This window comes from Anneissia japonica, unplaced genomic scaffold (genome assembly GCF_011630105.1).
Source record: "Anneissia japonica isolate Jap-2015-1 unplaced genomic scaffold, ASM1163010v1 scaffold287834_len5846547_cov211, whole genome shotgun sequence".
Classification (NCBI taxonomy): domain Eukaryota; kingdom Metazoa; phylum Echinodermata; class Crinoidea; order Comatulida; family Comatulidae; genus Anneissia; species Anneissia japonica.
Window position 1 is genome coordinate 636,693 of NW_022704992.1, and position 13,003 is coordinate 649,695.

The 13,003-nt window shown below is 32.4% G+C and overlaps 1 protein-coding gene across 1 annotated transcript; it reads right to left on the minus strand.

Moving 5' to 3' along the window:
* Positions 1–172: 172 nt before the first annotated feature.
* Positions 173–11,939, minus strand: LOC117105011 (src substrate cortactin-like). Its single transcript, XM_033245992.1, is given in 18 exon segments — positions 173–1,694; positions 2,161–2,216; positions 2,651–2,740; positions 3,130–3,457; positions 3,597–3,683; positions 4,356–4,417; positions 5,050–5,183; positions 5,185–5,258; positions 5,997–6,052; positions 6,347–6,401; positions 6,801–6,856; positions 7,224–7,278; positions 7,365–7,420; positions 8,129–8,294; positions 8,647–8,776; positions 8,980–9,053; positions 9,186–9,301; positions 11,783–11,939. Coding segments are annotated over 17 exon segments (1,650 nt in total). The 5' UTR covers positions 9,276–9,301; positions 11,783–11,939; the 3' UTR covers positions 173–1,613.
* Positions 11,940–13,003: the final 1,064 nt, after the last annotated feature.

Sequence of the window (13,003 nt, forward strand, 5' to 3'; positions counted from 1 at the left end):
TATTGTTTTTTATTAACTCACTTGGTGAATTAATTGGGGCCTTGGGGCCCCAGCCTACACCAGTGGTTGAGATGATAATGTAAAGCGCTGAGAATTAGCCCTGAATAACTTTCCACTTTATTATTTATTCTTTCCAAGAACAGAACGGTAAAAACAATCTGAATATCAAATATAGCATTGCTTTTTCCAAATCTTAAGATTTATTGAGAAAAAATTCAATGATAGAAAATTGCTTATCTTATATAAAAGAATGCCAGATTCCCTACTTAACAGGCGTAAAGAAGAAATTTAGTGATGTCCAAAATATATATATTATATACATTTTTAATATAAACATGGACAATAATAGCAAGGGAAGATTTTTTCTCATAATCAAACCATTGCAAAAATAGATTATGATTACATATTTGTGAGTGATGTAAATCTATCTTAACTATTAATTACAAATTAACTTGCCTACACAAATACAACTCTATTTTATTCAACTACAGATGATGATAAATATAGAGGTCATTCACCATTCATTAAAATGGAATTCTAAAGACACATTTAGTTACAAGATATATTGTAATACAAAGCATGCTAATGTAATCATCAATGTTATGCAAATGAGAAATACATTAGTAGGTCTATTACTGGCTCTGCACATACCGTAAATATTCCAATAGACACCTTTGGTCTCCATTCCTTTGTTTTTGAGGGTGGGTTACAACTAGATCATGAGTTACTAATAGAATATTGGTTCACTATTATTAAGCATAATTAGGTATTAGAAAAAATAAAAAACCAGTCATGCTTCTTGCATCGACAACTCATAAAAATAAACTACACAATTAAGATTATTATAAATAAACTTTTAAGGTGGGTTTCTATTAGAGCATGGGTTATTAACAGAGTATTTGGTTTCTATTAGAAGATTTACGGTATTTTCATGTATATGCAATTCCTTTTGGAAACTACTTATGGAAAAAAATATTTCCCAAATTTCTTTCACAAAGGACATATACATGACATGATAATACTGGGTCTCTGAAAAAAGGTGATCAAAATTTATAATTAAATTTAGTATAAAGTTTAAAAACTGTAAATTTAATTTTAATAATAAACACAAATTGCTGCCATCCATTGGTAAATGCTGCTTATTGATTTTTATGTTACATGTGTTTATCACATTTTTAATGAAAGGAACATATGGTTATCACATTTATATATGCACACATGTGTGTATATATGTATGTAGTATACTCTACATATATATACACACATATATAGACATATATATATATATATATATATATATATATATTTATATATGCAAAAACTCACAAAATTCATATAACATTCAGGATATAAATATAATAAGTGATTTATAATTGTAATTTGCTAAGGTATTTTTTTCTTTGCAATATTAAGCAAAAGATTGAGAATTCAATAAAATAATATGTTTACTTAATAGCTTTGTACTCATTTAAAACATTTGTAATCATATAATAAAAATCCATAAATCTTTACAAATATGCTTCATAGGGTTAAAGTTCATAGAATCATCATGGTTTGGCATAGAGGGCAGTACAGTCCATGAACAGGTTACATAGGTGTTCCTACATCAAAAATCACTGCCTCATTTCTACATAATTTGCAGGAAATAGGCCAGTTTTTCCATGGCACTCTCCTCTCCACCAGCCTTCATCAACCTATACAATATATAGACAAATATTTTATCAATATAGACAAAATGAAATTAGAATATCCTAAACAATGTGACTAGCCATATTAGTCTAGTAGAGTAATCATCAATAATGTATGGGAAGCATTTTAGAAGCTAGTTCCAACAACATTAATGGAACACAAGCTGTGATTTTCATAGTGCAGCTCTTTATTATACTATATTTATCTCTAAATTAATTGCAAAAAAAAATAAAAATCATAAACATCCAGCTAGAATTTGAATCAGACACACCGCTTGGTAGACTAAAGGTGCATTCACATCGTATCTGAATTTCAGATCGGAAAGCCTACCAGACCGTTCATAAAATCGGATCAATGTGTAAGAATAGAGCCAGTGCATCAGAAACGCTGTCCTAATTCCAGTTTGGATCTCATGTGAATGCAGTTTTATACAATTTTCATGATTTTTAATACATAACATTATGATCATACCTGTTCTATATTTGTAATAACATCACCAGGATCAAAAGATATCTCATCATCATCCGCTGGCAAATAATTAAAAAACAAATAATAATTTATTAATAATGTGTAAAGATATTAATCATATATTCTTATTATTATATATTTTATTGTGTTTATTATGATACTATACATTATTATAACATAAATTATAATAATTTGAAATTTAGTTAGTGTTTTCATTTTGGGATAGTAAATAATAGGCTTAAAATGTTATATGTTGTAGTATCTGTACACTTTCAGGGGTAGACCCAAATTTAGAAAATTGGATATTAGAAAACCGAAAGATGTAAAGGGTGGTAATCACCATTTCAAAATTTTGCAATTAAATTGTGCAATTTTGACAGTTAAAACTAGGGTAAGGTTGACTCCCTTAATATTCAATTGTTCCAAACATGATGCAAGGTACAACCCCATGTCATAGTATTTCTGAGTGAAATGAATTACTTCCTAGACCTACCTGCTTGGTAATCATACAAAGCATCAGCCACACCACCTGAAGGATTTAAATCATCATATGGATCCTCCTCTTCTGGTTGTGGGGCTGGAACTACACAACAGGTAAAAGGAAATGCTTATTATTATCCTGTAAGGTTGATCACAAGTTGTTATTGAAGCTTGGAGGTGTAGAGAGCTGATCCTTTGAGACCATCAAAGCTCTACAACCAAATCTAGAATAATAAAGCTTGGGACAGACGAGATTAGCTGGTACCGGTTTACCAGGTAGCTCAGACACAAATTTGACCCTTAGGGGAGAAGCAAGTCACTGAAAGAGCTAGTCAACAACTCAACTAACTATCTAATAGTTTTAAAACCAAAAGAGACTCAGGGAATGGAGATCTGATCATTTGGGGCCATTGAGGCATTACAATGAATTAAGTATTTTTTATAAGGCATAGGGTGTAGCTCTAAAACAAAGATTTAGACCATCTACATTACCATCTTCATATGTTCCCTGTGGTTCTGCCTCATTTGTTGCCTGCATATCAGGTGTCTCTTCATAGAGGTCTTCAGATGGCTGATCTTGGTCAACATTGCCATAGCTCACTTCTTCCTCAGGTTCTCTTCTTGGAAGTGGTGGTGGTCTTTCTGGTTCCTCTGGTTCTGGTTCCTCCGGTTCATACTTTTCCTCTGGTTCATATCGTTCTTCTGGTTCATATCGTTCTTCTGGTTCATATCGTTCCTCTGGTTCTGGTTCTGGTTCTGGTTCCTGATGTGTATCGGCTTCCTCTGCTTTCCTTTGTGCAATTAGTTCTCTCTGTCGCATCTAAAAATCCACACAACATAATATATTATTGCATTGTTTTTGTACTTCAGTACAATACATTACCACAAACCAATAAAACTTATCCAAAATTATTCCGAAACTCAACAACCAGTATTATTTATTGTACACCAAATTGTACCTCTTCCACTTTCTTAGATTCTTGTCTTTCCTTCTCTTCTCTAGCCTGTCTTCTTGCCCTCTCTTCCTCAGCCCGTTTTTTCCCCTCCTAAAAAGCAAACGATATAATATTTTAATCATTAATGTTTTTCAATATCATTATAATAGTACTGTACCATTATTATTAAAAAATGTATTTATTTATGATTCAAAAAGAAAAAAACAAATCACTCATAAATTATATCATCAATATTATTATCATAATCAGCAATTATTAAATTCATATTATCATAATAATAATACTACATTCACCTAAAATAACACAACTTAAAATAAAATCATATGATTGTAATAACATATTGTCACATATGTCGTTTAACATTAGAACTATACTCAGGGGTATACATAACATAAATGTAGTAAGTGTCCAGCAAAATGCTTACTAAGAATATGCAAGCATTGTTATGCAAAATGTGTTCTTTTCCTTTCAATCAGAAAACTCAGTTATGAAATTTGCACATAAACAAAATCTCCTATTCTACCAGGCAGCAATTATATGCCTGCAAGTTTTTAAAAAAAACTTTACTGACCAAGTTAAAAAAATAGCTAAAAAGCTTATATTATGATGTTGGTCCCTCATACACAATGGCACAGTACATAAAAAATAGCCAGCACATTTTTTATAGGCATTTTCTTATAGTGGGGCACAATTGACAATAATATTTTACTATTCCTTTGCATGTGTGCCTAATGCCTAAATATATGAATCAAGTGAAATCACCTCTTCTTCTGCTTTGGCCATGTTCTCAAATCGTGCACGCAAGTTTCCAGCACCACTTGATTCTGTGGGTCAATCAAAAAGTAACTCAAAATATAGCAATAATCTTATAATATAAATTGTATTATGTTGAATGGGGTGGTTAAGATGTCCCCACCCCCCTCCCCCATGTAAGTGAAGAAGCAGAAAATTATATTCCCTTGTAACTATACTCTATAACTCTGTCGTTATCCCAGAAAAACCTTAACCAAACATAATAACATTTAAATCATGATTATTATTCGCCACACCCCTTTTTGCTATTTGCTAACCTTTTGTTTAAATGTAGTTTTCTTTTTGTTCTTTTACTTTTACCTTTTCCTTATATTTTGTTACTTTACATATGGCCATGCACGGCCTTGGCGAAAAACACCCTTGGGTGAAGCAAGTGTATCCGTGTAAAAATAAAGTATATTATTATTATCAAATGATAACAAAGTTGTATAATTCATTGACTTACTGACTGACTGATTGATTGATTGAAGAACCAGAACAATTTATATATCATTGTAACTATACTCAAGTTGAATAATTGATTGATTGATTATTTGATCAATCAATTGATTGATAGATGCATTAAATAATGGATTGATTAGTTGGTTGGTTTGATTGGTTTTATTGATTAACTGACTGATTTGACATTACAAGAAATACTTACTTGGATCTGTCCTTGTTCTTTGGTATGAAGGCTTGGGACCTGCCATATCATCAAAAGACCCTGCGCTAGAATCCTGGTTGCCCTTGTCAACCCCAAATTTCCCACCGAATCCTTTCTTCATATCAACTTGCGATTTTCAAATTAGAAGTCATACCTTTTTGAGAGTCATGTTTAGAAAGTTTTTCTTGATGATCAAACCCTAGAGCAGACTAAATTAAACAGAGATAAAATATAAATAAGTACAGAAACTAAATAAACAATATTATTATTACTGATCAACAAAATGAATTGTTTATCAATCTCAAATAATGAAAGAATTATTAATGCTTAACATTTATTAATTTTAGTTTTTATCATAAAATGATATTAATGTAAAGCTTTGTCTAAACTATCAAACTTTATGTGACAAAAAAATGTGATGTGCCCATATATGGGCACGATGACGTCATATCACATATCATCAAATTGTATCAAAATAAGTTGTACGTGTTCAACACTATGTTCCATCATATTTTATGTGATGCTTTTTTCGATGAAATTTGATAGTGTAGATAAAGCTTTATAAAGAATTAAGTAATAGTATATATTTTTTTTAAATTAATGGAATGTGTTATAAATGCACAGGAACAGGTATAATTAATTTTCTACTAAATGGCTAAAAACAATTTTATATTCAACTGAAAGACAATTACTTTACCACCAAGCTCCGCCCCTTGGATTTTGTTGCTAAGGTGCCAAAAAACAGCAGTGTAAAAACATATGCACACAAATGCCTTTGTAGGACACGCATATATACCTGGCCCTGTTCTGAATAGTCAATTGTTAAAATTGATTGACACTTTGGAAATGTTTGTTATTTAAATATACTAATATATTAGCTCAACAAAAACATAATTTATTAACTGCAAATGCGATTTAAAACCTACTAAATTACCACAAGCCTTTACCTTATCAAACCTATCCTTTTGCACACCATATTTGCCTCCAAATCCAGTGGCGTAATCTGAAGCAAAAGACGTTAATACTGTATGAAAATTCCATCTTTTAGAGAAAATAGAATTTTGTCTATGATCTTATCATGTCTTTAAAAAAACTAGGAGTCAAGTTCCCAGCTCACAAGTATGTAGCAAAACACTTCCTTAGACCGAATACTTGAGCCTTACAGTTTCCATGGTAACACATACTTAGATCTAATACATGTGTATTACAGTTTCTACAGCAACACATACTTAGATACAATGTATGTACATTACAGTTGCTGAGACAACACATTAGAAACCAAAGAAAAAATCCTTACCTTTTTGTGATTCATGTTTGGAGAGTTTCTCCTGGTGATCAAACCCAAGTGCTGACTATAAATCAACAGAGAAGAATTATGAATTAAGCCATGAAGAATATAAAAGGAATTTATCTAATTGATCAGCAGTGCCCCTGAGCCCACCACTTTACACCACTAATAATCTGCTTGCTTTTGTACTGCATTTTTAACATGGTTATGACTTTAAAGTTCTTTTCTGAAAGATTAAGTGTCCTATAACCTACATTTCACATGAGTGCAGCTTGATGCAATTGGACAAGGGACATAATCTGGACATATAGTGGTTGATACTAGTTTCACATTAAAAGAAAAAAAATTTACAATAGTTAAAGTTAAGTGAAAGTATACTGATCATAATTTAATTGCATGAATAACTGATCTATCAATGTAAATTAATTAGTAGTAAATTATTAACATTGTGTGTGCAGTTTACCTTATCAACCCTGTCTTTTTGAACACCATATTTTCCACCAAATCCTGTTGCATAATCTGCATATAAAAGAAAAATAAATATATCAATATGAAAGAAATAGAATAGAGGTGTAGATAAGTTGTTGATTGTCAGATTGTTAATACAATTTAGACTTGGTTTTAGGATTGAATAATGGAACACTCTGTACAGCATTGTGTCAATATTCTGTCAATCTCCACTTGCATTACTTTCTTCACTAACACTAGCTTCATATTATAAGCTGTCTAATTTTCAAATTCATTTTGTGACCACACGAAAAGTGAATTGTCCTGATTTGACATACACATTACATGTAATTAAATTAGCACTTTATTTGCTGTTGAACAAAAATGAAATACAATGCAAGACTAACTTAATAAAGAAATCTGAACTACTTTCACTTACCTTTCTGAGAATCATGTTTAGCAAGTTTTTCTTGATATTCAAAACCAACAGCAGACTAAAAAATAAAATGTGTAAAACATACATTATTTCAAAAAAATTTCCATACATAATCACTAATTTAAATTTACTACCGTAACCTACCTTATCAACTCTATCAGTCTGTACACCATACTTTCCACCAAAACCAGTAGAATAATCTATAAAGATAATTAAATTATTTAAAATAACCATTTTTACATATGTAAAACTAATCAAATTGTTATTGGTTTGAAAAAGAAATTTTTCCTGAAGGCAAATTATTGGACCGCTGGATAAACTAACAACAATCCCCTTCACTATCCCTGAACCTCCAACACTTAACATCCTTCCCCACAAACTGACTGTATACCATAAAGGCTTGTTTATACTTGCAACGATAACGATAAGAAGCTTAAAAAGCAATTTTTCATATACAAAATAAAATAAATAAGAAAAGTTTCTACACTAGGTCAATTTGATAACGACTTATCTTGTATAAAATAAAAATTAATTTCACCAATAAATTCAAATGACATCATAATCATTGAAAAACGATAAAATCATAGTAGTAACAAAGATTTTATGGTCTTTCCATGATTATAACGTCATTTTAATTGATTTGTCAAAATATTTTGTTATTGTATATACGATAAGTCGTTATCGAATCGTCCGAATGTAAAAACGTTTCTTATTTATATTATTTTCTAAATGAACAATGCTTTTTAGCCTTTTATCGTTATCGTTGCAAGTATAAACAGGCCTTAAAACACCTAATTTTGTGGGTCTACTGTTTTAAAATAGGTCATCTACTGAGACCTCAAGGTCCTATGGAACACTGTATAAACCTCTCCCCAACTCCCTTTCTAAGCACCCTACAAATTCCATACCTTTCTGTGAGGCGTGTTTATCAACTTTTCCTTCATATTCAAAACCAACAGCAGACTTATCTTTACGATCTGTCTGGACACCATATTTACCCCCGAACCCCTTCGCATAATCTTTCTGTGACGCATGTTGTTGAAGTTTTTCCATGTGCTCATGACCAACAGCACTCTGAAAACATGAAAATAAATGGGAATGGGATGAAAACTACAGAAATTTGAAATCTGTTATGACTCCGGAAATTTGCCAACAGGGGTCCAATAAGTCTGCCAGTGGAGTCCGAAACAAGGGGTCGACAAGAGGAAATTCCCCTATTCCCCCCACTGGCACCAAATATCAAAAAGCCACATAAATGAAATAAAAAAATGTAAATGTAATATTTAGGCTACACAATCAGGAAGAGAGGAGCTTTACTCTTGACACTAAAACTTGTTTCTAGTGTGGTCCTTCTTATTGTGAATTGGGCGGGAGACTATCCTCTATTGTATTCCGAAGAATGTACAACATTTACACTGGTACTCACCTTATCCATCCTGTCTTTCTGAACTCCAAACTGACCTCCATACCCATATGATGCCTTTGGTCCAGCCTCAAACTGAGACTTTTTGAATTTGCTATCATCAACTTGGACTTCCTCCCGAAGCTTTTTAATGCTACAAAACAGAATAACACCTTAAATATGTAAAATACAATTTTACAAATCAAATATAGTAGACACTGATAACAAAGGAATAACATTGTTCAAGATATAATATATATAACATAATAGTGTCAACAGATTTAACTGGTTTGCACACAGAGATCAAACTAACAATGGTTTACAGTAGATTAAACTACTGTAGCTGCAAAAACTTACTTTACAGCACCTTGGCGGCCTGACCCTTCTACCGTCTTGGCTCCCCATCGCTGTTCTTCTTCACTTATGTCATTCTGTAAAAATACCAAATTACAGTTGTATCTCATAGCTATTTCATTACTTAAAATCCAGGTTACAATTTGAGTTTATCTACTACTGTACTAGTAATAACAAGAATATAAAAAAGTACATTAAATAAACATTACCACAAAATCTGGATCAGTTTCCCAATCATCATCAGCATCATCAGCTTGAACATTACTTGCGCTAACTGTCTGGGAACGCCACATAGACATAATGTGAATTGTGTTATGTCCTAGGCCTGACAAGTACAAAAAATAAGTTGGATATCAGTTATAATATTTATAGACTAGATGAAAAATAAAAATAAATACTGTACTAAAAAACCAAGTAGATATTATAATGTAATAATCCTGTACCATGATGTATAACATTCATGGTACTGTACTTAGCATTAAAGAGTTATTTACAGGTCAGATACGAGACAAGTTAACATGAACTTTTGTCATTTCATACAACTTCAACTGATTAGGATAGAGTACATAATCATAAATTTATTGAATTGTCATGCAGGTACTACTATGATCAAACTTTAAAATTATAGGGCCTAAGAACAATGGTTAGATTATCACTCCCGGCCGCATCAAATATTTTGGATATACTGATGGGGGAATTTAAAAAAATGTTTTTTGCCACATTATAAAAACAGCATAAAAAACAATGCAATTTTGTGACTGGAAATTTACTTTAAAAGACAAAATTCAACCAGTTTTTATACAATATTTACAATATTCTTGCCAAATAAAAAGGGAACCAGTCAATTTGAGCGGATGCCACTTCGAGCAAATACCAGTTCGGGCGGATTCGAGCAGAATTAACTTCGAGCGGATGCTAATTCGAGCAGAAAAAGATCCCCTTATGCGAACAACAACCTGTGCAAGTTATGTACGAAGTAAGTACTTAAAAACTTCCTATTTTGAGCTAACATTTGCATTCGCCTGAGGCTCAAGCTGGGCCTGGGAGCCGGTGGGTTCCGGGGGAGAAGCCTATAGCCTTATGTATAGAAGTCATATTTTATTGATTTTTAGGTTAACAATTCAAAATTAAGCATACCTGTGTTCATAAAAATAATCATTTATCTTATCATAGTCATTCGTAATTTTTATTCTTTCCACTCACATTAAGAAAGGCTTTTGAACTATAGACGAATGGTGAATAGTGGGAAAAATTGATATGATGTCATGTGTGTTTATTACTGTACTATTCATAGAGAACCACAGTCGTGTCGTCACGACGCCAGGTGGCGCAGCTCTTTGTTGTCAACAGACATTGGTTACCGTTCATTACGCCTGAATGACTTCATAGGCTTTCTGGAATAGGCATTTTAAAATCTAATATTTTACCATCAAAATGTACTAAAATCACAAAAGCTCACATTATATTAGTTATCGAACACGCATTTAATCATCAATTAAAATTTACAAAGCAACGATAGCAACGGAGTAGTATCACGTTGTATCGTGAGGTAACACTGTACTCTATAGTCTTGTCACACTATCACCAATAACTTCTCTACCTTCTGACACAGCTAGATATGTAAATTATACAATTAAAATTAAATTTCTACGTTGAATAACAAATACAATTACAGTTACTCCCATTTACAAATATAAATCATAAAATTAGGGACTACAAATATAATTACAACATAATTTAATTACAAATATAATTTGCTTTTTTACATACAAAACTGGAGACAAAAACTGTAAATTCAGAATGAAACATGCGCAATTCAATAATTTTAAAATATAGGCCTAGGCTTTCTTGTTAGTGGCCATCTGGTAGTCGGATTTGCCAAAACTGTAATTCAAACATCAAATAAATATCAAATGTACCAAAAACATTTCAGAACTTTAGTGCATAGAGTATTTTTACATTTAAAACAAACGAAAGTACTATTTCACTCACAAATAAAAAAATAGGGCAAAGATAAATTCACCCTTGTTATAGTTCGCACTAAATGCATCCGCTCTAACTGGCATTCGCTCGAATTGACTGGCATTCAAATAAAAACAGTTTACCGCCTCATCGATAAAAAAAAGATGCAATATTCTATTGTTCCGATAAAAAAAAACATCGCCCACCCTCATCAATTATTTTTTTAAAGAGTGAGGCCAAAATATCTAATAATTTGTTTCTACAGTATGTGCCCTAAACAAGGAGGTTACAATAATACTAAGTGCTATCTTTAAAATATCTTTAAAATCCGGGACTATAAAAAATAATAAGATATGCATAATTGTGAAGTTTGGACTATGAAAGATAGCTTAGCTAACTATAAGAGGATATGATTTGCATAAATCGTGATACATAGGCCTACATCATGACTCACTCCTGCTATATCTAAAGCAATACTATAATAGGCCTAACACAAAACAAATACTTTATCTGTTTTTTTTAAGTTTCTTTGGTATGAACAAAATAGTCTATCGTATATTTCACGCACTATTCCTTGTCAATAAAACAGTAACCTACCAGTAGGCCTATTCAGTAGTCCATCCCTGTTAGGTCTGTATACGTAGGCATAGTTAGAACTCTAGGCCTAGGCATACGTATGAAAACATCCCAAGGCGGAGTCATGCTCAATTGGTGGCCTTGCACTAAGCTAGGCCTAGCTAGGACCTCTGCAACGAACACACACCGGCAACCGATAATCACAGGCTTATCCTAATACATCATGCAAAAACATAGTGTACATTTTATTAGGCACTTAACACATTACCTTTTCACTTAGAATATCTTGAAACAGTTTTCAAGTTGCAGGAAAAATAACGGAGACACTTCCGCGATCACGCACACAGCTACTTCCTGGTTTTTACTACAGCAATAGCGTGAGAGTAGGAGAGTGAGTTAACTCCCATCACATTACACTACTCAACCAATCGCAAGTTGCGTAATAAACACATTGGATAAAAGTGGTATCTACACCTGTATTCCTCAGGTGGGCGCGGTGACATCGGTAATTCGTGACATTTTGCTAACATGATAATACCATATGTATATATTATAAAACCTTTTCTTTTTGTTTAATAATAATTTTAGCTTACTTGCAACGTTTTGACTGCTATACTAGCTTAACAAAAAGCTAAATTTAATAGGTTGTTTTTTTTTTGTTTTTTGTGTTGTCCCTTGCTAAATGTCAAAAAATCATAAAAAATAATTTTGAAATTAATTGCTCATTTTGCAGTAACATACAAATGATTAACTTAAGCAAAGAAATTATTAAATTTTAAAAATGTACACACTGATTTTGAAACCATAAAATTATAATAAAAATAATAAAACACTTCCAGTGACTGGAAGTGTTTCCATCATTTTTCGCTGCAAACTGATGGGTAAACATTTTTTAAATAAACTCATTTCTATGTTTAAGTTTATAACTTTTATGTTACTTCAAAATGGGCAAGTAAATTTCAAAAAAATTGGTATCTTGCATGGGACAATACATCTTTAATATATAAATTACATGTTTTTTTCTCTGAAATTTTTTACTTGAAAAAACGAATGAAGCGGTGGAATCCGTTTGGCGCAGCGGCAACGGTTTGGTTTCTTAACCTCGAGGTCGGGGTTTCAATAATTCGCTGTGCAATTTGTTCGCGACGTTGCTTCTCCCTACCCAGGAGTTTAAATGGTACTACCTGGTGGGATTGCCTGCTAATGCACCAATATGGCAGCAACACTTAAGCATGTAGACAGGAAAGAATCCAGAATTTAAAAAATGGGAGCAGTGGCGTATCTCGGGGGATGCGTGGGACACGCCCCTCCAAAAATTACTCGCACCCCCAGTCGCAAACCCCCTAAAAAATTACAGTCAAATAGTTAAAAATCACCTTATCAAGTTAGTACCCCCACCCCCTCTAAATTGATCATCAAGGCCACCACTTCACCTTCGCGCGCGCGCCCCCCCCCCCCCCATCAGACTTTTTTAATTTCAAAACTCAAA